Raw genomic sequence first — 25,087 nt, forward strand, 5'->3', positions numbered from 1 at the left:
CCAACTTTATTGTGCTCCAGGGAAGCTTATATAGGGATCCTTAACTGATAGCCACACCCCAGCTCTTAGGATTTCCAGCTATAAAACCCACCAGAATTCACTCCCCTGCCATAGGAACTCATGAGGGTCTCATGCTCAGAGCAGCTGCAGACACAGGAAACAAGTTGCTTCACTCCAGCAGGCAAAGAAAGTCAAGGGGCCAGGATTCTGCAGCTCCCAATAAGGGGGCCATATCTTTCATGTTCTGGGACGGTTAGAATATGGACAGCCAGATGTACTGTGTGGAATTTTCCCTGCTCATTCCACTGTGGTCAGTGCTTGGGTTTTGGATGAAACAGTGTGGACATCTGGTGAGAGGTGCCAAGTGTGGCTGGTCCCTGCCAGTGCTGTTCATGATCCTTAGCCACGAGGAAGCAATGTGGTCCCTCCCCCTCAAAAGCTTTCCTGTGGAGCCTGGGATGCAGGGTCCAACAAAAGCTGTAACCTGAGGAAGGATGGGGTTTCAATTCCCAGCTCACAACCAGGTGCAATGAACTTCAGCTCCAGGCAATCTGGTGCCCTCTTCTGGCCTCTGAGCTTTAAGTCTGCCTGTAGTACAGAAGCACCCACACTTTTTTCCTTTCTTTCTTTTTGAGAATATATAGCTTGGCTGACCTGGGAATTGTTAGATTGCCCGTGTCAGCTTCCCCAGGGCTGGGATTAAAGACATTCGCTACCACTCTGAACATAAACTATCTTAGGACTTTGACTCACTATGAGCCTGGTAGCTGGGTGGAGCAAACATGCCCCTGACTGGTGCTTGGGTTCCCGACACACCTGAAAGGTAGCTCTGTCCCCTCGATGATGGAGATGCTCACAGTTCTGTAGGTAAGCCTATTTGCCCAGCCCTGCTCTGGGGCAAAAGGCTAGGCTAAAGTACAATCTTATCAAGCACTCCAACCCTGTTAAGTTTGGCTACAATCTTATCAAGCACTCCAACCCTGTTAAGTTTGGCGTTGCTGTTTTGCCTTTGCCCCGGCTAGTTAAGTCCACTGTCCAGTAGGAACCATTCTCAAGGGCAAACAGCAGGGTCAAGGAGGCTGGGGTAGAGGTAGGCTGGTCGCCTACCTTGCTGGTTTGGGTCCCTGCAACTAGCAGTGTTTAGGTGGCTTGCCCCGCCCACTGCTGCCGGGAAAGGCCCGCCTCTGGGTCGGTTAGTTCCCTGGATGAGTGCCCTGGGGGGCGGAGTAGGGCGCCATTAGCCTGGCTTGTCAAGCTGCGTTTACGGTACTGAATTGCGATGGAGAAGGACGGCGAGGGGCGCGATGTGGTGCGGCCACTGCTCACCGACCTCTACCAGGCCACCATGGCGCTGGGCTATTGGCGTGCAGGCCGGGCATGCGAGGCAGCAGAGTTCGAGCTCTTCTTCCGCCACTGTCCGTTTGGAGGCTCCTTTGCCCTGGCCGCCGGTCTGCGGGACTGCCTGTGTTTCCTGCGTGCCTTCTGTCTGCGGGACGCAGGTAGCTCCGCAACCCGCACTGGTACTCCTCCGGCTGGGAGAGAATCCCGCTCCCGTGCCCCTGACCTCTCTCTGAGGGGACCTGCACTTGCCTGGCCAAGTCCTCCCCCAGATCACGTGTATTCTCTCTTCCCCCCAGACGTGCAATTCCTGGCTTCAGTGCTACCCCCAGACACTGACCCTGCGTTCTTTGAGCATCTTCGGAATCTTGACTGCTCTGGGGTGACGGTGCGAGCCCTGCCAGAGGGTTCTCTCGCCTTCCCTGGTGTGAGTGTCCTGCGATCTGGGTGGGTCGATAAAAGGTGGGAGGTGATCCAGGAGGTCCCGCTCTGGAACTAATCACTCGTCCCGCAGGTGCCACTGCTGCAGGTGTCCGGGCCCCTCCTTCTGGTACAGCTGCTGGAGACTCCCCTGCTGTGTCTGGTCAGTTACGCTAGGTGAGCGGAGTTCCTGAGAGATGCAGACAGTCGGAAGCTTGGCGGGGCCCGAGTCGGTACACTGGGGTGACTCTGCAACTCTCACCTGGGCTCTCCTGGCCTGTCACTCTCCACAGCCTCGTAGCCACCAATGCTGCTCGACTTCGCCTAATCGCAGGGCCTGATAAGAGACTGCTGGAGATGGGCTTGCGGCGAGCTCAGGGTCCAGATGGGGGTTTCACGGCCTCCATTTACAGCTACCTGGGCGGTGAGGCCGGGAAAAGGCGTAGGTTGGGGAAGGGAAGGTACCAACATTCCTGGAGTCCCCTAAGCCCGCCTGCCTTTTTACCCAGGATTCAACAGCAGCAGCAACACACTTGCTGGACAACTGAGAGGTGTGCCTGTGGCAGGGACCCTGGCCCATTCCTTTGTCACTTCATTTTCGGGTAGTGAGGTGCCCCCTGACCCGGTTAGTTCTGTTTTATGTTGTGTCAGGGTTCCGTGCAGCCCAGATTGGTCTTGAAATCTTGATCCTCCTACCTCTGTCTCAGTGTGTACAGTGTATATCCATGCTGGGCCCAATCAGTCAGTACCTTTCTCAAGTCAGCTCTACTCTAGAGGACAAGATCTCCAAACCAATTCTTACCCCGGCTAGGGTGGGCTGGCCCCTGCTGTATACGCTGGTGGATTGGCGTAAGGCTGTACTAGAAAGCTGGCATTACATGGCATCACCTTTGTCCTCAGGCCACGATATACTAGCCACTCCCAGGTTTTACACTGTACTCTAGTACCATCTTTTATCTAATCTCTTTCTGCAGATGTTGGCTCCAGCTTCTAGTGAGGGCCCCACAGTGGACCTGGCCGCCAGTGTAAATTTGTGGCTGAAGCGTGTGTGCACCTACCTGGGACTGGAGGTGCAGGAGCCGCATCCAGGGGAACGGGCAGCATTTGTGGCCTATGCTCTGGCTTTTCCCCGGGCTTTCCAGGGCCTGCTAGATTCCTACAGTGTGCGCAGGTGAGGTATGAGCATTCTCTCAGGGTGACCTCGGTAGAGCGACTGAGCTCCTGATCCTGTTTTTTTTTACATGCAGGAGTGGTCTTCCCAACTTCCTGGCAGTAGCCCTGGCATTGGGGGAGCTGGGTTACAGGGCAGTAGGCGTGAGGCTGGACAGCGGTGATCTGCTTCAGCAGGCTCAGGAGATCCGTGGGATCTTTCGAACTGTTGGTGCCGAGTGAGTTCCCCATGAGGGGTGCCGTGTGCCTCCTAGAAACTCCTTGTGGGAGTCCCAAGGAGACGGGATTTGGACAAGAGGGATTGTCTCTCCTATACCAAGACCATGGTCCTATTTCGGGGGCAACTGGAAAAAGCTCTGGGAGGGAGGAGTAGGGTAGGACCACCAGGGGTTCCTAAGAAAAGGGTGAATATAGGCATGGCTGATGGGGAGGGAGGGGTCAAGGAAAGAGGCCAGGGTGAATCAGGAGCACTTAAGTGGGTGCTGCCTGTGAACCCATCACGTACAGGTTCCAGGTGCCCTGGCTGGAATCCGTTCCCATTGCAGTCAGCAACAACATTGATGAGAAGGAGCTAGCACGGCTGGCCCAAAAGGTAGGGTGGAAGAGGGACAGGTGGAGGGTAGTCTAGAGGGCTCCGGCACTCTGCAGGTGGCAGCTGGGCCCACTGTCACCTCCTCTCCCCACAGGGCAGTGAGGTGAACATCATTGGCATTGGCACCAGTGTGGTCACCTGTCCCAAACAGCCTTCTATGGGCTGTGTCTACAAGGTAAAGAGAGTGTTTGGCCCCAGGTAGGGCAAGTCTGGAAGAACATGGATGGCAGGGGACAGGGGTCCAGCTATCTGAACACCCTGCCATTGCAGCTGGTGTCTGTGGGAGGCCAACCTCGAATGAAGCTGACAGAGGACCGCGAGAAGCAAACACTGCCAGGGAGCAAGGCTGCCTTCCGGCTCCTAGGCTCTGACGGTGACTTCCTCTGCTTCCCTTTTGCCCCCTTTCAAGTCTCCAGCTCCTATTTGACATTATTCTTGCTTTTGCTCAGGGCTTTTCCTAATGGACCTACTGCAGTTGGCAGAAGAGCCCCCACCCAAGGCTGGGCAGGAACTCAGGGTTTGGCCCCGAGGGGCTCAGGAGCCCTGCACTGTGAAGCCAGCCCAGGTGGAACCATTGCTGCGACTCTGCCTGCAGCAGGGACAGGTGACCGCCCCTCATCTGCGCCTTCACTTCAGCTGAGCTCTGATCCCGAGCCAGCATCTCTAACCTTCCCTTTCCCCTCCCCTGCAGCTGTGTGAGCCGCTTCCATCTCTGGACGAGTCCAGAACCTTCGCCCAGCAGTCCCTGAGCCGCCTCAACCCAGCTCATAAGCAGCTGCAGAGCCCCCGAGTGTATCCGGTAGGCCTATAGGTGGCCTCCCTGTGTCCCGTGTGCTCCCTGCCCCACCCCCAGCCCCAGCGGCTCAGATCCCTCTATTTCTCTCTGCAGGTTGCACTGTCTGAGAAGCTTCAGGCTCTAGTGGACAGTCTCGGTGCTGGAGGTCCCTTGTAAAGACCACAGGGGTGGCGAACGGCCAGAAATAACATGACTCGCTGTCCCCACAACTTGTCGTGTGTCATTAGTTCACGAATATCTGCTACTCTCTTGACTTCTAGAGCCTTCCAGAGCTGGGCTGGAATTGTGTTGAGGTGGCTCAGGAACTGCTGGGCGAAGGTTCTAGACAGGTCTGCCCAGCATGTGGGAAGGCAGCCATGGGGCTGGACTGTGGAGACCAGGTCTGAGTGGACAGCAGGACCCTACTCTGTTTTGAGGATGTTTCTGTGAAGGCCCTCACCTACTAGAAGGTTGAGATGAGGTGTCAGAGTCGCATAGCCTCAGGCTCCCACATCTACTAAGGGCAATGTCCCCTATCCGTATATCCCCCCCATCTCAAACTTCCCACACCAGCCCTGCATGATCACCTATGATATGTCAATCAGGCCCTGGCTTTGGGGGTGTCAGCTTTTTATTTATTTATCTATCTATTTATTTATTTATTATGTATACAACATTCTGCCTCCATGTACGGATGTACACCAGAGAAGGGCGCCAGATCTCATTACAGATGGTTGTCAGCCACCATGTGGTTGCTGGGAATCGAACTCAGGACCTCTGGAAGAGCAGCCAGTGCTCTTAGCCACTGAGCCATCTCTCCAGCCCCCCAGGGGGTGTCAGCTTTTGACCAAGGAAGGAGGAGAAGATGGAAAAAGCTGAGGTGCTGAGGAGCTGACTCTCTGAGAGCTGGCGTACTCGGGCACAGCAAGTGAAGCAAGGCTGGAGGAACTGCCTGGGAGGGGTGTCTTAGTCACCGTCCTGTTTCTGTGAAGAGACACCATGAACACTGGCAACTCTTGTAAAAGAAAGCACTTCACTGGGGGCTTGCTTACAGTTTCAGAGGTCAATCCATTGTCATCACGCTGAGGAGTGTGGTGACACACAGGCAGACAGTGCTGGAGAAGTAGCTGAGAGTTGTATATAGAAAGAGACACTAGGCTTGGCACGGGCTTTTGAAACGTCAAAGGCCACCCCCAAAGATGCACTTCCTCTAACAAGGTCACACCCACTAATCCTAATTCTTTCAAGTGTGCCACTCCCTGGTCACTAAGCGTGCAGATATGTGAGCCTATGGGGGCCGTTTCTACTCATATCTCCACTGGAGATTCGTGGCTTGGCAGGAAGCAGAGATGGGGCTTGGGTAGCCTGAGGTACATGGTCCTGAAGAGGGTGAATGCCCGGGTGAATGCCCATTCCATGGAATACTTCCACACGCATTTCCGCCTCTCCAAGCAGATTGTCAGACCAGTTCATCCAGCTCCCCTGGCTTAGTTCTGGGCAGTGCCTACAGTGTGCTTGGGTGGAGAGTGGGGATTTAGGACAGAGGTTGGGTCAGCTCTGGGAGCATGAACTTGGAAAGGGATACACCTAGGCACACAGTATACATACACACCGCCTTAGCAGCCATGGGGAAACAGTCTCAGCCGAGGAGTGGAGGACATACAGGGCGTAAGACGTACCACCTCAGAACTGGCAAGGATACAGAGTGGCCCACACCAACAACAGTGGGCACTTGCAAACATCCTTAGGAGGCTTTGCCCCATTTGCTCCACACCCCAAGTACCTTAAGTTCAGAGATGATGACAGTATCCAACCACACCCATTCCCAGGATGTCTGGCTGTGTGACAATACAGGGGCCTAGACCGGCCCCTAGCCCTGTTAGAGCCTCCTCAGAATGATCTCAAACTGCTCCAGAGCCCTCCCCCCAGATAAGAGGGGCAGGGAGTTGGCTAAAGACCTTCCTCCTCTCTACAGTCCACATCTACACGGGCACTGGTGGGCAGAGCCAGTCTTTTTTGCCATTCCACGTAACTCCTGCAGCCTGAGCAGAAACCCCTCACAAGCCCATGCTAGGATACCTCTGTGATTTCCCCAGCCAACCACTGGCACTTGCTCAGACACGCATGCACGTCTATGCCCACGCCACCACGCCTGTCTGTAGGCCCGCCTGTAGGCCCGCCCGGGGCCTGATTCTAGGTCAGATCTAGGCACAACTTCACGGGAAGAGTGGTAGCAGGTGCTGCTGGTGGGAACACCATGGCTGGGGGTGTGTGGGGCCGGGGCCGAGATGGCCCTGTGGGGTCCCTAACTCTGACAGCTCTAGCTGAAGGAATCCGGGCTAACCAGGGGCAGCCTGTGGGACCCTCTTCTACAGGCCCTCAGGCTGAGCCCCTGGAGGTGGTACCTGAGGCTGAGACCTACATTCAAACACTCACCCCTGCCTCTGAGGCCCAGCCTGGGAATGAAGTGCAACCCCCCACGGTGGGCAGTGAGAACTGTTTCCCACAGGATGTCCAGGAGCCAGGCCCTGAGAGACCCTACCAGGTGAGTACTGAGGAGCGACCATGGGTGATGCAAGGTTTGGCTGTCGTTCGCTTAGGCACTGGAAAGACAAGTGGTACTGGAGCTGGGGAAACTACTGAGGGTAAAAGCAGGATGGGAAGACCATAGAGGAAGAGGATGTGTAGCCATCTGAAGGATTAGGAGACTGGAGGGCTAAGAAAGAAAGCTGAGCTAGGCTTGGGGACTTCATAAACTCCATGTTCCATACCCCCTTCCCTAGGCCACCCAGTATTCCTGGGAGGAAGGAGCCTTGGCAGACCTTGCCTTGTATACAGCTGCCTGTTTGGAGGAGGCTGGTTATGCCGGGACCCAGGCAACTGCGCTCACTCTGTCCTCAGCGCTGGAAGCCCAGGGACAACGACTGGAGGACCAGGTTAGCATCCCCCACTCCAACCTAGAGAATCCTACAAGCCTCCCTTCTGGGTAGGAGGAGAAGGCAACCTCAAGCACACTCCCCCTAAAGGCTGCTCTAAGTGGTGCCGTGCAGGCAAGAGTTTCCTTTTGGGTTAAAGGGACCCTGACTACTGACATTTGGTCCCTTTTACCCAGGTCCACAGGCTGGTGCGTGGGCTGCTGGCACAAGTACCTAGCCTGGCAGAGGGGAGACCCCGGCGGGCAGCCCTCCGGGTGCTGAGCGCACTGGCTCTGGAGCATGCGCAGGATGTGGTGTGTGCTCTGCTACCCAGTTCACTACCCCCAGACCGGTAACCTGCCCCGCCCTCCCAGCTGTGCGGCCCCACGCGGCTTCCTTCCCCCTTCCCGCTTGATTGCTTGATCGTAGAATCTGGCCCCTGAAGCACTGGGCTGTAAGGGAGAAGGGCCTCAGAATCCCCTCCCTTGATTGTTGCTGCCGCCCTAACCCATACCCGGGTTTAGTTTAACGCGCGCGCGCACCCCGCCCCCCCTTCCTGCTTTTTCCTGCAGATGTGGGTGGGATAAGAAATCAAGATGGCTTGAGCTTCTGGAAATCTCTGATTCTTTGGGTCATTTATCCCAGAAGTTATCTTAGATTTATTCTCTACAATAATTAAAATAATAGGAGTAGTCGGCAGGTCTGTTTCCCTGTCCCTGACCTAACAGGGCTCAGTGTGGTCCAGATGGCTACTGGCCTCTGGGACTGGTTCTGTTGTAGTCTGCATTCGTTTTTTTCTGGGATGTGGGCCAGTAGGGAGATGGTTTATTTCTGGAGGTTTTTCCTAGAGTCCTAGTGGTAGGCTTCCTTGAGAATTCCACACAACTCCTCCTCACTCGGAGGCCCTTCACCCCCAGGGCAGCCGCTGAGCTGTGGCGAAGCCTGAGCCGGAACCAGCGCGTAAATGGGCAGGTGCTGGTGCAACTGCTGTGGGCACTGAAGGGCGCGGCGGGTCCTGAGCCTGGGGCACTGGCAGTAAGTGGCTCCAGGAGGTGCCATGGGGGGCGTGGCCCAGCCACAAGCAACCAAAGAGTCGCTTTGTGATGGTGGGACTCAAGTCACACTTGTGGGGGATGTCCTGCATGCATCCACATTTGGCAGAGTTCCAAGGGTGGGCTCACTCGATCTGCAGGCCACACGCGCTCTTGGGGAGATGTTGGCAGTCTCTGGCTGCGTGGGAGCCACTCGAGGCTTCTACCCCCACCTGCTGTTAGCATTGGTCACACAGCTGCACGAGCTGGCTCAAGGTGTTCATTCCCCTGAGAGCCCTAAAGTTTGGGAGCCTTTTCACCGAGGGCCACCTCACAGCCATGCCAGGTGAGAAGGTACACTTGGGTGAGTGGGGGATGGGACAGGCCCTTCTTGCCCTCACTGCCCACCGCTCTACTGTTCCCACCTCCAGCTGCACAGTGGAGGCCTTGAAGGCACTGCTCACTGGGGATGGTGGCCGAATGGTGGTTACGTGTATGGAGCAAGCAGGAGGCTGGAGGAGACTGGTAGGAGCCCACACGCACCTGGAGGGTGTCCTGCTGCTGGCCAGGTGAGGAGACACCCCAGGACAACACAACAGGAGAAGGCTCCCGGCTGGCAAGGTGCAGTGGTGGCATAGATGAGGTGGTGGGGATGAGCCCTTCCAAGCGAAGGAAGAGCTCCCTTTTACCCTTCTCCAGTGCCATGGTGGCGCATGCCGATCACCATCTCCGAGGCCTTTTTGCAGACTTGCTTCCTCGGCTAAGAAGCACCAACGAACCGCATCGCCTCACAGCTATGGCCTTCTTTACTGGGGTGAGCCTGCTTCCCTGGAGTGTAGTGAGGGGTGACTGCCTGCCCAGACGCAGAGGTGCACTGACTCTATGCCTCTTGCCTAGCTGTTGCAGAGCCGGCCCACTGCACGGCTCTTACGGGAGGATGTCATCCTGGAGCGGCTTCGAACTTGGCAGTGCGACCCAGAGCCCACCGTGCGCTGGCTAGGCCTACTTGGTCTTGGCCACCTTGCAATGAATCGTGGGAAGGTGCCATTCTGGTAGTGCCGGGCCAGGCGGGTCCTAGGCTGTGTCTGGAAGGGTCCTGCCACGAGTCCTGTCTTTACAGATAAGGCACGTGAACACGCTGCTGCCGGTACTCCTTAGAGCGCTGGGAGAAGGCGACGCGCGGCTCGTGGATGCTGCACTGGGCGCGCTGCGGAGACTGCTGCTGCAGCCGGGAGCACCCGTGAGGCTCCTCAGCTCTGAGCTGCGACCACGCCTCCCGCCGCTACTGGACGACGTGAGCAAAATCCTGCCCTGTGGTCCCATCGTGTCCCGCTTGGAACTGTCTATAGTTGCGCAGTCCCAACCATAGGCTCCCCCTAGAGTGCCCCCCCGCAGTTGCCTGTGGTCCTGCCATCATATCGAAGTTTAATCTGAAGCCCCCTGATCCGTCCCCGGCCCCTCCTTACCCTGCCCTAACCTCCTCTCCCACGCTTTCTGCCTTGAGTTCTGACTGTATTTCCTCATGAAGGCTCGAGACTCCATCCGTGCTTCAGCAGTGGGACTCCTTGGAACGCTGGTGCGGCGGGGTCAGAGAGGGCTCCGGTTGGGGCTTCGGGGACCCCTGAGGAAATTGGTGCTGCAGAGTCTGGTACCGCTGTTGTTGCGCCTACATGACTCCAGCCAGGATGCTGCTGAGGTCAGTGTTCTGTCTCAGCCAGGACTTCTGCTCCAATCTTGTGGCCTTTCTGAAGGTTTTAAGGAAAAAAAGCCCTGGACCTAAAAGTCCTTGAGGTCCTTGTCTTTTTTCCCTTGGGCTGCTATACTAAGCGCCTCACCCTGGACTTTGCCACCCTTTTTTGGCCACAGTCCCGTTTCTTCCTCCACTTTCCATCTTCTGGACCGCTAACCCTGCTTGTTTCCTCCATTCTAGAGCTCAGAGTGGACATTAGCTCGCTGTGACCAGGCCCTTCGATGGGGCCTGCTAGAGGAGATGGTCACTGTGGCTCACTATGACAGCCCCGAGGCTCTAAGCCGTGTCTGCCACCGCCTGGTTAGTAGAGGAAGCACCATGATGGGGAGAAGTCTGCTTCTGCTCCCTCAGGATTCTATAGGCCACTCCCCCTCAAAACAATCTCCACCTGAACTAAATATGACCACCGGGCTCCTGAGGCCTGTCATTCCGTAGCTTTTGTTCATGTGCCTGCTCCAGCCTCTTTCCCAGGAAGGACTGATCCTTCTGCGCTGTCATGAGCATTTGTGTTCCTAGGTTCAGCGATATCCAAGCCATGTCAAGCACTTCCTGAGTCAGACCCAGGGTTACCTGCGGAGCCCACAGGACCCTTTGCGCCGGGCTGCCACTGTGCTCATAGGTGAGGCGGTCTTACCCACGTTGCTAGGGCTCCCAGAGCTGAGCCAGCCTCGTCTAGGGTTGGGCCAGACCTCACTGGTTTGCTTTGGTACAGGCTTCCTCGTCTATCACGCTAGTCCCAGCGGAGTCAGTCAGGACCTGTTGGACTCCCTGTTCCAGGGTGAGGACCGGATGTGCCATGGGGGAGAGTGCTGGAGAGATGGAGGGTGCAGGAGAGGATCGGACAAGATAAAATGGGTGCGGGCCCGCCCCAGGCTCCTCTCGCAGGCATCCTAAGATCCCCTTTATACAGACCTAGGACAGCTGCAGGGTGACCCCGAGTCTGCGGTTTCTGCGGCAGCGCACGTGTCTGCCCAGCAGGTGGCGTTGCTTGCTCGGGCGCAGGTCCGACCACATCGCCCCAGCCTCTTAAGCTTCATCCGCCAGCACTCATACCCTGCAAGGCCCCATCCACTCTATGACGATAGTCCATTCCTACGCCGGAGCCGTGCAAGCCAGTGGAACTGCCCTGAACCTCGGTGAACCGGGCCTGGTATCCAGATGCATAGGCACACACTATCCATGTTGTTACCAATCCCTGCTCCAGCAGATCCGCAGAAGTCTATTCAAGCGTCACCCTGGGCCTGGTGCTGGACACTGGTGCTCACTGCCCTGTAACTACTTTCTATGGGCCCACTGTGTGACAACTGTGTCGCCGACGGCACGTTCCAGTTCCATCTCAAGTCCCCTCTGTAGTCTTGGTCCATCTATTTATTCTCTGCCAGGCCAGTTCTGTCAGCTCCCTGGAGTGTGCCCTCTGCTCTAACTTGGACTTGGCACCTGTCCTGGATAGCATCTGCTTCCCAAGCAAGGGTCTGATGGAGGCACTGAAGTTGATGCCCCCTTCCTAGGGTTCAGTATGCCTAGTCGTGCCTGTCATGGCTCTGCTAGTCATGTCAGTAGCCTGTCACCTCCGTTTCTTCTTCCGCTCTCTATTCCTTACAACTGACCTGGCTTATGTCCCTTATGTCCTTGAGGCTATGTTGTCCAGGGGCATTGACCTGCTCTCCCGTCCATACGTGCTGTCCCTACTCCTTTGGATAACCAATCCATTTCCTACCCACCTGGACAATGGTGTTCTCTAGAAGGTATTTCTAACATCCCTTTGTGCTGGAGAGCCCAAGCCGGGATTGCACCCGTGGGTTGAAACATGGGAAGCAGGCACTCCGCGCCCACCAGACTGTGAATGGGTATGTCATTACCCAAAGTCCTCCTGTACAGGACTCAAATGGGTGGGAAGGCATAGCTGGATAGACAGGAAGAGCCAGCCATAGTTGTGACCTCACCCCTCCAGGCGCTTGGCATAGGCAGCTTCTTCCTCTTAGAATGCCTACCCTGGAATGTCCTCAGGCTGCAGGAAGGCCTCCTCACAAACACAGGATATGCACAGGGTGATAATGAGCAAGGAGCTCTTTCTCCACCCTGGAGTCCCTTTGGGACCCTCTTTACTTAGCATCTACATGGAAAGTGTTCAGAATAAACTTGAATGGCTGGCAGGGGTTGGCCAGATGTCTTAGAAAGTGGCGGGAAGAGCTGGACCCTGCACAGGATCCAGCTTGGCTCGAGGTGAGCAAGGCAGTATGCAGCAAGACTCATGGCAGGGGCCGGGGAGCTGACTCAGTGGTAAAGGGCACTTTGGATGCTATAGTTCCAGCCCCAGGACTACCAGCTTCTCCTGCAGAAAACCCTCCCACTGCAGGTCCAGCAGCTAGGAGCTAGAGTCTGACCTATGCTCTCTCTCTCTTTTTTTTTTTCTTGTGTTGTTTTGTTGTTTTTGAGATAAGGTTTCTCTGTGTTGCCCTGGCTGGCCTGGAACTTGCTAGGTAGACCAGGCTAGCCTCAAACTCATAGAGATCCACCTGCCGCTGCCTTTTCTAGTGCTGGGGTTAAAGGTGTACAACACTACTCTCTGTTTTTGGTGCCCTCCCTTTCCACAGGGGCCTCGTTGCAGGCCCAGTCCATCTCCTGTTTCAGACGCTCTCCTGTGGATCCTTTCCTTGGTGATCTCACTGGATCTCCCACCTGGGCTTTGGGTGTGGTTGGCAAGATCTACCTATGCTCTGCCCTCCAGGACCTAAGGGTCCCGGAAGCCTTGCTGTCATGCAAGGCTTTTTAGGGTCTGGGTTGCTTCCGTACTATTCACCCGGGCTTGCCTTCCAGGAATTTTTCAAGGACTTCTGGGTAAGATGGTTGGCTATTCTGCCTAGTTTTATGTCAACTTGACATAAGCTAGAGTCATTTGAAAGGAGGGAACTTCAATTGAGAAAATGCCTTCTCCATCAGATCCAGCTGAAGGGCATTTTCTTAATTAGCAATTGTTGGGGAAGGGCCCGGCCCATTGTGGGTGGGGCCTTCCCCGGGCGTGTGGTCCTGGGTTCTATGAGAAAGCAGGCTAGACAAGCTGTGATGAGCGAGTCAGTAAGCAGCACCCCTCCATGGTCTCTGCATCAGCTCCTGCCTCCAGCTTCCTGCCCTGTTTGAGTTGCTGCCAGCCCTGACTAAAGACTGTCACCTGGAAGTGTGATCTGAAATAAACCCTGTCCTCCCCAAGTTGCTTTGGTCATGGTTTTTTATCTGATAAGATAATGGCAGAATGGGGACTGCCTTTGAGAGCTGATGAAGAAGAGTCAGAATAAGGAGAGAAAAAAAAAGATTGACAGAAATAGAGAAAAAGCTTCAGAAACCCGCAAAGGGAGTGACATGGTGGCAGAAAACACACATGCCCCACAGAGGAAGATACCTAACACAGGTTCAGCTGCTGGGGTCCTGGCTGGGGGAGGAGGGTACTAAAAAACTATTTCCTAAACATAAAGCAGATAAAAAGCGTGGCAGGCCAACCATTAGGACAAGGCCACCGTGCTCGGGAGCCTCCAATCTGCTTGCAGTGTTTGGTGACAGAACCCATTTCCCTGGCGGATGGTCTGCAGCTGAATGAAATCTCCTTTTGTTGTGCTACTGACTCTGAATGCAGCCATCTTGAGGATCTGGAGTTAAAAACAGAGCTACCCCCACACTTAAGGGAGCACTATACACGGAGAAGGAAGAGAACAAGCCCCAATTACAAGAGCACAAGGGAGAATGCATTTCACGGTAGAACAAAGGACCCCACCAATCCAGTCCAGCAAGCCAGCAATACCCTGATATCAATAGGGAAGAAAAGAACAACAATCCAGCCGATCACAAAACAATAATTTTGATCACAAAGGGTCAAATGAAAGGCATTGGCACACATGTCTCAAAAGCAACCTTAAATGTACACAGGTAAAGTTTACCAGTAAGGAAAGCGACGAGCCAACTGGACTAAAGAACTAGCTCCAGCCATGTATTTTCTCTAAGAAGCACACGTGTTGTTCAAGATGCCCAAGGATGAGAGTTAAGTGGGGGAGGCAAACCATCAAATGAACCTGAGCACAAGCTGGTATGGCTAATACCATAACAGAAGCTTCCAAACGAAATTACACAGAAGGCTACTGGATATTAGTAAGGGGAAACAGCCATCAAGAAGATATTGTAAATATGAACGAAGCAAATGTTGGGTTCCATAGGACAAACACTAGTGGGCATATCAGGTCAGATAGGGCCAGATATATTTCTTAATAGTGGGTGGTTCCATCATCCCACTCTAATCTCTAGAAAGAGCATCCGAACTGATAATCAAAGAAACCTCACAAACTGATAAGAAACCTCACACACTGATTATCAAGGAAGCCTCAGTGTTGGGCTCTACCACAGAGGCAAACGGACTTCACAAATGTTTCACAGAATGACAGACTAGTCCACCCAACAGAAACAGAGCACACACTTGCCTCAGTGCACCAGGGAAACTTCCAGACACAAAAGGATCAAATAGCCTATTGTATCTTACAGAGTATGGTGAAATTAATTAGCAATTAGTAATAGGAAAAACTACAGAAACTGCACAAATACATGGAGACTGAATAGCACCTTTAAGTGGCCAGTGGGTCAAGTCAGGGAAGAAATTGGAATGTTTCTAAAACTAAGTGAAAATAAAGGTGCAAGTTATCAGAATCTTTGGGATGCAGATACAATAAATAAATAAATAGTGTATGTAATTTTTTTTTTCAAGACGGGGTTTCTCAGTGTAACTGTCCTAGCTGTCCTGGAACTTGCTTTGTAGACTAGGCTGGCCTTGAACTCACAGAGATCCGCCTGTCTCTGCCTCCCAAGTACTGGAATTAAAGGCTTGTGCTAGCACCACCCAGCATATGTAATTTTTAAAGAAGATTTATTTATTTATTATATTTATAAGATCTGCCTGCATGTATGCCTGCAGGCTAGAAGAGGACAATAGACCTCATTACAGATGGTTGTGAGCCACCATGTGGTTACTGGAAATTGAACTCAGGACCTCTGGAAGAACAGCCAATGCTCTTAACCTCTGAACCATTTCTCTAGGCCCCCAGCCATCTCTCCAGCCCCCTTATGTAATTTTAAAATAAAAAAAATCCAATCTCAAATAAAAAAATAAAAAAACCCAAAAAATCAGTGAAAAATCCCATTTCCTTTAGCTCCAAAACCGAAAAATATCTTGGTGAAGAAGACACTAGAAGCTGGAAAGATTTCCCATGTTCATTGGTGGGCAGAATTAACATGGTGGAAATGACCGCAATACCAAAAGCAATCTAATCTATAGATTCAACACAGTCCCCAGCAATATGCTGTGACAGTCTCCTAGAAACAGTGATTCTAGAACTCATATGGAAGCACAAGAGAGCCCAAATAGCTAGAGGAATTCTTAGCAGCACTGGAGGTATCACAGGACTGGATCCTAAATTTTCCTACAGAGTCTCTGAAACAAACAGACTCATAGACCGATGGAGTGGAATGGAGGGCCCAGCAGTAAACACACACAGTTACAGGCACCTAAATTTTGATACAACTTTCAAAAACATATATTGGGGGGAAAAGACAGCCCCTTTAACAAATAATTCTGAACAACCTTGACTTCTCCACGTTAAAGAAGAAAATTAAGCCTTGCATGGTTGTGCACATCTTTAATTCCAGCACTCGGGAGACAGAGGCAGGTGAATTTCTGTGAGTTTAAAGCCAGCCCAGTCTACAGAGTGAGTTTCAGGACAGCCAGGGCTACACAGAGAAACTGTCTTGAAAAACAAAACAAGCAAAGAAAAAGAAGGAAAATGACTCTCATTCTAAAAAAGAAACAATTATAGTTGGCTCAAAGATTACATTGTAAGGCCTGAACCTTTGAAAGCCTGAGATGGAGATATTTCAAGATGCAGGCACAGACAAAGATGTTCTGAACAGTTCTCCCAGAGCACAGGAGACAAATCCAAGACTTGACAGCAAAAAAGAAACAATCAGGAGAGAGAAAAGACAGTCTACACAATGGGAAACATACTTGCCAAGGACACATCCAACAACAGATTAATAGCCAGCACATAGAAAGAACTGCAAACTTTAAGATACAAAATATCAAATCATCCAGTCAATAAATGAGCTACTGGGTCTGGAGAGATGGCTCAGAGGTTAAAAGCTCTTCTTGCTCTTCCAGATGATTAGAATTCAGCTCCCTGCACCCATATCAGGGAACTCACAATTGTCTATAACTCTAGCTACAGGAGATCCAACACCCCTTTTTGGCAAGTGCACACATGGCATATACATAAATAAAAATTAATTAACCAAATAGTTCTTAAACAAAATAACACATTGGCAAATAAGTGCTTAAAGAAGTGTTCAACATAGCTGAGCGGTGGTGGTGCACGCCTTTAATCCCAGCTCTCGGGAGACAGAGGCAGGCGGATCTCTGTGAGTTCGGGCCTAGCCTGGGCTATAAGAGCTAGTTCCAAGACAGGCTCCAAAGCTACAGAGAAACCCTGTCTCGAAAAACAAAAAAACAAAACAAAACAAAAAAAAGTGTTCAACAAGCTGGGCAGTGGTGGCACGTGCCTTTAATCTTAATCACAGCATTTAAGAGGCAGAAGCAGGCAGACCTCTGTAAATTTGAGGCCAGTCTGGTCTACAAAGGGAGTTCCAGGACAGCTAGAACTGTTACACAGAGAAACCCTGTCTGGAAAAACAAAAACCAAATAACAACAACAAAAAAAGTGTTCAGCATTCTTAGGTACCAGAGAAAGACAAATTAAAACTTCTTTGAGTGTCTTTCTTTTCCCAGTCAGAATGACAATCATCCAAGAAGCAAATGATGTCCTGGAGAGGCGGCTTCAGATTGCTGAGCTCTTCCAGAGGACCCAGTTTCGTTCTCAGCATCCATGTCAGCTCACAACTGTCTGTAACTCCAGTTCCAGGGGATCTGACAACCTCATACAGACACACATGCGGGCAAAGCACCAATGCACATTAAATAAAACTAAATCATTAAAATAAAAAACGAAACAAAACTACTGTACAATTCCACTAAACCGCTCTTGAGTATATACTGAAATACTATAGGTCACTCAGACATACTTGCACATACATGTTTACCACTGCACTGTTCAATGGCGAGGGAGTGGACTCTACCTGGATGCCCATCAACAGATGAATAAAGAAAATATGGCCGGGAGGTGGTGGTGTATGACTATCATCTCAGCTCTTGGGAGGCAGAGGCAAGCAGATCTCTGTATTCAAGGCCAGCCTGGTTTACAGAGCTAGTTCCAGGACAGCCAGAGCTGAAACCCTACCTCAAGAAGCAAAAAACAAACAAAGCAATAGCAACAAAAGAAAGAATGAATGAATTAAAAGAGGGAGAGGTAGATAGATAGATAGATAGATAGATAGATAGATAGATAGATAGATAGACAGACAGACAGACGGGGGGCAGATATACACAATGGAATTTCATTCAGCCATACAGAACAATGAACTCATGGCACTTGCTGGAAAGATGCAATTGGAAAGCATTATGTTAAGTGAGATAAGCCAAATAAGCCAGATTCAAAAGACCAATAGATATTTCTCTCATAAGCAGAATAATGTCTGTTTAGAGACAAGTCATATGATTAGCCTCCTTTGACTTGGAACTCAATACAAGGCTGGTCTCAAGCTCACAGAGATCTGCCTGTCTGCCTCCTAAATTCTAGGATTAAGAATTCTAGGATTGAGGCGGAAATCTTTTTTTTTCAATAAAAAATTATATTAAAAAAAAAGAATTCTAGGATTAAAGACATGAGTCACAAGCTTTTTATTTTTATTTTCTATTTATGAGTGTGTTTTTTAAAATTTTTTGTTTCATTTTTTTGTTTTCTTAGAGACAGGGTTTCCCTGTGCAGGTCTGGCTGTCCTGGAACTCACTCTGTAGACCAGGCTGGCCTTGAACTCAAAAAGATCCACCGGTTTCTGCCTCCTGAGTGCACCACCACCGCCCAGCCAGTATATGACTGTTTTATTTACAGGTATGTCTATGCATGAATGCTGCCGGTGGAGGTCAGAGGAGGGTGTCAGGTTCCCTGAAACTGGAGTTATAGATAGTTCTAAGTTACAACATGGGTGCTGGGAATCACACCTGGATACTCTTAAAAGAAGGAAGTACTCTTAAGCACTGAGCCATCTCTCCAGCCTGTGTGTGTGGAATTTGTGTGTGTGCCGCATGAGTGTTGCGTGAGTATGTGTCCCATGAGCGTGTGTGTGTGGTGTGTGAGTATGTGAGTATGGGCAGTAGAACCATGAGAAGGGAGGAAGGGGATCTGAGGGAGGTGTGAAACAGGACAGGGCAGTAGTTCTCACCCATCCTAACACTGCAGCCCTTCAAAGCAGTTCCTCATGTTGCTACTTCCTAGCTGTCATTTTGCTACTGTTATGAATCATAGTGTAAGTATCAGTGTTTTCTTAGATGACCTGTGACCCAAAGGTTGAGAACCACTGGGAGAGTCGAAAGCAGAAGTGAGGATTTATTATTACTATTTGGTTTTTCGAGACGGTGTTTCCCTGTAGCTTTGGAGTCTGTCCTGGAACTAGCTCTTGTAGACCAGGCTGATCTCGAACTCACAGAGATCTGCCTGCCTCTGCCTCCTGAGTGCTGGGATTAAAAGCGTGTGCCACCACCGCCTGGCTGGACTATTATGAAGAAGAAAGGAACCAGTAGGAGGGTGCAGAATGCAAGTGGAGCTGGAGAACAACTGGAAACAATGTGTACTGATACACATGCATGGAGATGCCATGATGAAACCCAAGACCCTGTGTGCTAACCTGAGAAATTACAAAGTTCTCAAAGGAGAACAGTGGTCTAGAGAGGGGTTGAACTTCTTCACTGTATGTTCAGGCTAATGGGAGAGGCTTTTCTGCAACATGGACCTCAGATATTTGAGGTTACTCTGTTTCTCTATAATTAATATTTATTTTGCTCTTGGTTTGCTTGATGGTTGTGGTGGTTTGAATCGACTGGTCCCATAGGCTCATATATTTAAAGCTTAGTTGACAGGCAGTGACACTGTTTGAAAGAATTAAAAGGATTAGGAGGTGTGGCCTTGCTGGAGTAGGTTTGGCTTCAATAGAGGGAGTGTGTTACTGGGGGTGGGCTTTGAGGTTTCAAAAGCCCAAGCCAGGCCCAGTGTCCTCCTACCCTCTCTCTGCCTGTGGACCAAGGTGGAGCTCTCAATTGCTTCTCCAGCAGCATGCCTGCCTATCTGCGGCCATACTTCATGTCATGATAATGGACTTCTCAGCAAGCTAAGGCTGTGTAGATGGTATGGCCTCCACCAAGTACAACACACTTCTCCAGGCTGTACATGCTTCCAGGGGTGACCATACACCTTGATAACATCACTTAGGAACATTTCTCCTTAGAGAGAGCATTGATTGGCTATGGAACCTTGTGAGAAATGGACTCCTGCGTGCCATGAGATCTGCTGAATTCCCAGGATCTGCCTGTCGGTAGGTCACATTTGTATGCCTGTGGCACTGTTGCAAAGCACGGCTCTGCTACTTTACCCCTGTGCTGCTGTGGGATGGTCTTTCTGTACCCTGTGAATGTGTGTGTGTGTGTGTGTGTGTGTGTGTAAATATAAGTGTAAAGAGTGCCTGGAGTCATAAACCATATTTTGTTAATTCTCTGGGATTATTCAAGTCTTTGGAATTAATCTTGTATCCTGCTACATTACTGAAGGTGTTTATGAATGGTAGAAGTTCCTTGGTAGAATTTTTGGAGTCGCTTATATAAACTATCATATCATCAGCAAATAGTAAGAGTTTGACTTCTCCTGGAACTAGCTCTGTAGACCAGGCTGGTCTCGAACTCACAGAGATCCACCTGCCTCTGCCTCCCGAGTGCTGGGATTAAAGGCATGCGCCACCACCGCCCGGCTGTCTTCTTTGTTTCTATTTTGTTGATTTCAGCTCTCAATTTCATTATTCCCTGACATCTAGTCCTCCTGGGTGTTACTTCTTTTTGTTCTAGAGTTTTCAAATGTTCTGTTAGCTTACTAGTGTGGGATTTTTCCAGATTCTTTATATGGGCATTTAGTGCAATGAACTTTTCTCTTAACACTGCTTCCATTGTGTCCCCTAAATTTGGGTATGTTGTGTGGTCATTTTCACTGCATTTTAGGAAGTCTTTAATTTCTCCCTTTATTTCTTCCTTGACCCATTGATGATTCAGGTGAGCCTTGTTTAATTTCCATGTTCTTGTGGACTTCCTAGAATTAGTGTTGCTGTTGAATTCTAATTATAAGCCATGGTGATCTGAGAAGATACACGGGGTTACCAGCAGCACAGACACTGAGAGAAACAATTAATAAATGGGACCTCCTAAAACTGAAAAGCTTCTGTAAAGCAAAGGACACAGTCAACAAGGCAAAACGACAGCCTACAGAATGGGAATAGATCTTCACTAATCCCACTACAGACAGAGGGCTGATCTCTAAAATATTCAAAAAACTTAAGAAATTGGACACCAAAAGATCACATAATCCAATAAAAAAAATTGGAGTACAGACCTAAAAAGAGAACTCTCAACAGAGGAATCTAAAATGGCTCAAAGACACTTATGGAAATGTTCAACATCCTTAGTCATCAGAGAAATACAAATCAAAACAACTCTGAGATTCCATCTTACACCTGTAAGAATGGCTAAGATCAAAAACACTGATGACAACTTATGCTGGAGAGGTTGTGGGGAAAAGGGAACACTTCTGTATTGCTGTTGAGAATGAAAGCTGGTACAACCCCTGTGGATGTCAGTGTGGCGATTTCTCAGAAAATTAGGAAACAACCTTCCTCAAGACCCAGTAACACCACTTTTGGGTATATATCCAAAGGATGCTCAATTGTACTAAAAGAACATGTGCTCAACTATGTTCATAGCAGCATTGTTTGTCATAGCCAGAACCTGGAAACAACCTAAATGCCCCTCAATCGAGAATGGATAAGAAAAATGTGGGACATGTACACAATGGAGTACTACACAGCAGAAAAAAATAATGACAGCTTGAATTTTGTAGGAAAATGGATGGAGCCTCTTATTTTGAGTGAGGTAACCCAGACCCAGAAAGACAATTATCACATGTACTCACTCATAGGTGGTTTTTACACATAAAGCAAAGAAAGCCAGCCTACAAACCACAATCCCAGAGAACTTAGACAACATTGTGGATACTAAGAGAGACTTACATAGAACTATTCTACATGGGAAGCAGAAAGTAGAAAAAGACAAGATCTCCTGAGTAAATTGGGAGCATGGGGACCTTGGGGGAGGATTGAAGGGAGGAGGGGAGAGGCAGGGAGGGGAGCAGAGAAAAATGTAGAACTTAATAAATATCAATAAAATAAAAAAATTCCAATTTTTTTGTGTGTGTCTGTTGAGGTTTGCTTTGTTACCGAGTATGTGGTCAGTTTTTGAAAGGTTTCTTGAGGTGCTGGGAAGAAGGTATATTCTATTCTGTTTGGATGGAATGTTCTATAGATGTCTGTGAAGTCCATTTGAGTCATAACATCTGTTAGTTCCCTTATTTCTCTATTAATTTTCTGTCTGACAGACCTGTCCAGTGGTGAGAGCGGAGTGTTGAAGTCTCCCACTACTAGTGTGTGTGGGGTTTAATGTGATTTAAGCTTTAGGAATGTTTCTTCTACATTTGAGGGTGCCCTTGTATTTGGGGCATAGATGTTCATTACTGAGATTTTCTCTTGATGGATTTTTCCTGTGACTAATATGAAATGTCCTTCTTTGTCTCTTTTGATTGATTTTCGTTTGAAGTCTATTTTGTTAGATATCAGGATAGCTACACCTGTGGGCTGAATCCAGCATGAGCATAGCGGAGGCTGGAGTGGCCAAGTTCGCGCCAAAGAAGTGACCGTTAGAAAAAGGCGCAGTTGGCGCGCCAAAGGCATAAGAGCTATGCCAAAAGCGTGATAGTTAGAAAAAGGCACAAAATTCAAAAGAGGTGACATGGCAAATCCCCTGAAGACTGCTCCCAGCCAAGATGGAACTGAAGGGGAGAAAGGGGGAGGAGATCTGACTTAGCCACAAGAAGATGATTGGAGTTAGAGATGGGGTGAGATGACCTAAAGTCCTGATGCCCTTGTGATCCTCGTTAGGAGCTATAGGAGCTGAGGCTCATGGAGAGGTGACTTCTTTTTTTTTAATATTTATTTATTTATTTATTTATTTATTTATTTATTTATTTATTATGTATACAATATTNACGAGACCAAGTGAAACAAATTCACAAAAGTAGAAAAAATTGCTAAGGAAAATACATATAGTTTGGTGTTGGCAAGCTTATGCTTATGTATCAAATCAGATCTGCTACTTGTTTTGAGTTACGGAAGCATAAAGAAAGGTCTTTACATTTCTAAATGGTTGAACGAAAGGATGACCTAATAGTTTATTGGCAAATATTGGTTGTACGTGGTACTGAGTTCCATGAGGACAATTTTTATTATTATATAATGTACATTGAGCATATTCCTCGACCCATCCTTCTACCACCTTCACATGCTAGTTCCTTTTGCTCCTCCAGACAGATTTATTTATTTATTTATTTATTTATTTATTTATTTATTTATTATGTATACAATATTCTGTCTGCATGTATGCCTGCAGGCCAGAAGAGGGCACCAGATCCCATTACGGAATGTTGTGAGCCACCATGTGGTTGCTGGGAATTGAACTTAGGACCTTTGGAAGAGCAGGCAATTCTCTTAACCTCTGAGCCATCACTCCAGCCCGAGAGGTGACTTCTGATGTGATTGGTTAATTTCTCTTCCTCGTCTTCTGGGATTCGTGGGGGTTTGCATTAAAAGTTGCATGTTACAAGGGAATAAATGAGTTTCTGCTTGACTTGACTCTGCTGTATCTGATTGTCTCCAGGATCAGCCAGGGCCAGTCGCAGGCCGTTGGTTCAATACTTTGGCAGGGTCTACAGAGGGACCCCGAATACATCCACTTGTTTCTTAGGTCCATTTGACTGGAAAATATTTCCCAGCCCTTTACTCTGAGGCACTGTCAGTCTTTGAGGTTGAGGTGTATTTCTTGTATGCAGCAGAAGGATGGATTCTGTTTTCATATCCAATCTGTTAGCCTGTGTCTTTTTATAGGTGAGTTGAGATCATTTATATTAAGGGGTTTTAATGACCAGTGTTTGCTAGCTCCTGTTATTTTAGTTTTTGTTGTTGGTGATGTTATTGTGTGTGTTTTTCCCATTTGGGGGATTTTCTGCTGTGTGATCATCTGTTGGCTATGTTTTTGTGGATGTAGCCAACTTCCTTGGGTTGGAGTTTTTACTTCTAGTACTTTGTGTTGGATTGGGTTTGTGGTTAGGTATTGGCTAAATCTGGTTCTTTCATGGAATATCTTTTTTTGTTCATCTATGGTGATTGAAAGTTTTGCTGAGTATAGTAGTCTGGGCTGGCATCTGTGGTCTCTTAATGTTTACATAACGCTTGACCAGGACCTTCTGGCTTTCATTGTTTCCATTGAGAAGTCAGGTGTAATTCTGATAGATCTGCCTTTATATGTTACTTGTCTTTTTTCTTTTGCAGCTCTTAATATTCTTTATCCAGTATGCTTAGTGTTTTGGTTATTATGTGACAAGGGGACTTTTTATTTAATCCAGTCTATTTGGTGTTCTGTGAGCTTCTTATATCTTCATGTGCATATCTTTCTTTACATTGTGAAAGTTTTCTCCTATGATTTTGTTGAATACATTTTCTGTGCCTTTAAGTTGGACTTCTTCTCCCTCTTCTATCCCTATTATTCTTAGGTTTCGTCTTTTCATGGTGTCCCAGATTTCCTGGATTATTTTTGTGTCAAGCTTTTGTTAGATTTAATGTTTTCTTTGACCAATGAGTCTATTTCCTCTATTGTATCTTCAGTGCTTGAGATTCTCTTTTACATCTCTTGTATTCTGCTGCTTATGCTTGCTTTTGTGGTCCCTGACTCCTGCTTGATCCCACAGAGGTCTCTGGCTCAGGCCTGATCCTCCACCTCAGTCCAAAATGGCAATCCTGCATCCATGAATCTCAGAGTGAGACTCACAAAGTCTTTCTTTCTTTCTTTTTTTCTTTCTTTCTTTCTTTCTTTCTTTCTTTCTTTCTTTCTTTTTCTCTTCCTTCCTTCCTTCCTTCCGTTTTTCTTTCTTTTATAAGACAGGGTTTCTCTGTAGTTTTTGGAGCCTGTACTCACATTACCTAATTTTCTACATGTCTTGCTTCTTCAGTGGTTGGTGTCTGTTTCCCAGATTCCTCTCTTCTTCTCCTGTATCTCTCCTTGCATTTCTGGCCTGGCCCTATCCAGTCCTGCTGTAGCCAAAGCAGCTTTTATTTATCAACCAATGAGAAAGACATATTCACAGTGTACAGAAAGACCATCCCATAGCAGCATAGGGGTAAAGTAGCAGAGACATGTTTGCAACAATGCCACAGGCATACAAATGTGACCTACCGACAGGCAGATCCTGGGAATTCAGCAGATCTCATGGCACGCAGGAGTCCATTTCTCACAAGGTTCCATAGCCAATCAATGATCTCTCTAGGGAGAGATGTTCCTAAGTGATGTTGCCAAGGTGTTATGGTCACCCCTGGGAACATGTACAGCCTGGAGAAGTGTGTTGTACTTGGTGGAGGCCACAGCATCTACACAGCCTTAGCTTGCTGAGAAGTGGAAAAAGCAAGAGCACCCCTTCTTCCTGGCATTTCCAGACATGGCAGCTTTCAGATTTACTCACCGGAAGGGACTGAATATCCCACTGTGTCCGGAGCATTGCACCACCGTCGTGAGCACAGTTCTGTTGCTGTGAGGAGACACCATGGCCACAGCAATGCTTATGACATCAAGCATTTAACGGAGCCTTGCTTATAGTTTCAGAAACTCATACCATTATCATGGCATGGAGTATGGTCGCAGATAGTCAGGCATGCTGTTGGAGAAGTAGCTGAGAGATCTATCTTGGTCCACAGGCAGAGAGAGGGTAGGAGGACACTGGGCCTGGCTTGGGCTTTTGAAACCTCAAAGCCCACCCCCAG

At 49.2% G+C, this 25,087-nt stretch overlaps 2 protein-coding genes across 3 annotated transcripts; both read left to right on the forward strand.

The window, feature by feature from the left end:
* Positions 1-1,139: 1,139 nt before the first annotated feature.
* Positions 1,140-4,525, forward strand: Naprt (nicotinate phosphoribosyltransferase). The gene is made up of 13 exons (XM_050145254.1): positions 1,140-1,499; positions 1,638-1,765; positions 1,853-1,935; positions 2,052-2,182; positions 2,268-2,383; positions 2,733-2,929; positions 3,006-3,146; positions 3,436-3,520; positions 3,615-3,695; positions 3,791-3,893; positions 3,970-4,124; positions 4,212-4,319; positions 4,410-4,525. The coding sequence occupies exons 1-13, from the start codon at positions 1,280-1,282 to the stop codon at positions 4,470-4,472; spliced, it is 1,611 nt and encodes a 536-aa protein (XP_050001211.1). The 5' UTR covers positions 1,140-1,279; the 3' UTR covers positions 4,473-4,525.
* Positions 4,526-4,662: 137 nt separating this feature from the next.
* On the forward strand, positions 4,663-13,190 carry Mroh6 (maestro heat like repeat family member 6). 2 transcript variants are annotated; one of them, XM_050145252.1, is made up of 14 exons: positions 4,663-6,840; positions 7,079-7,231; positions 7,408-7,562; positions 8,128-8,245; positions 8,403-8,587; positions 8,673-8,810; positions 8,941-9,055; positions 9,139-9,282; positions 9,362-9,535; positions 9,770-9,937; positions 10,172-10,291; positions 10,508-10,610; positions 10,704-10,769; positions 10,902-13,190. In XM_050145252.1, the coding sequence occupies exons 1-14, from the start codon at positions 6,553-6,555 to the stop codon at positions 11,129-11,131; spliced, it is 2,157 nt and encodes a 718-aa protein (XP_050001209.1). In that variant the 5' UTR covers positions 4,663-6,552; the 3' UTR covers positions 11,132-13,190. The 2 variants fall into 2 exon arrangements, with proteins under 2 accessions (XP_050001209.1, XP_050001210.1); XM_050145253.1 differs by having other exon boundaries at positions 10,970-13,190.
* The last annotated feature ends 11,897 nt before the right edge of the window (positions 13,191-25,087 follow it).

Source organism: Alexandromys fortis, unplaced genomic scaffold (genome assembly GCF_014885135.2).
Source record: "Alexandromys fortis isolate MF-2015 unplaced genomic scaffold, M_Fortis_MF-2015_v1.1 scaffold_2_1_26212458, whole genome shotgun sequence".
In the NCBI taxonomy this organism is placed as follows: domain Eukaryota; kingdom Metazoa; phylum Chordata; class Mammalia; order Rodentia; family Cricetidae; genus Alexandromys; species Alexandromys fortis.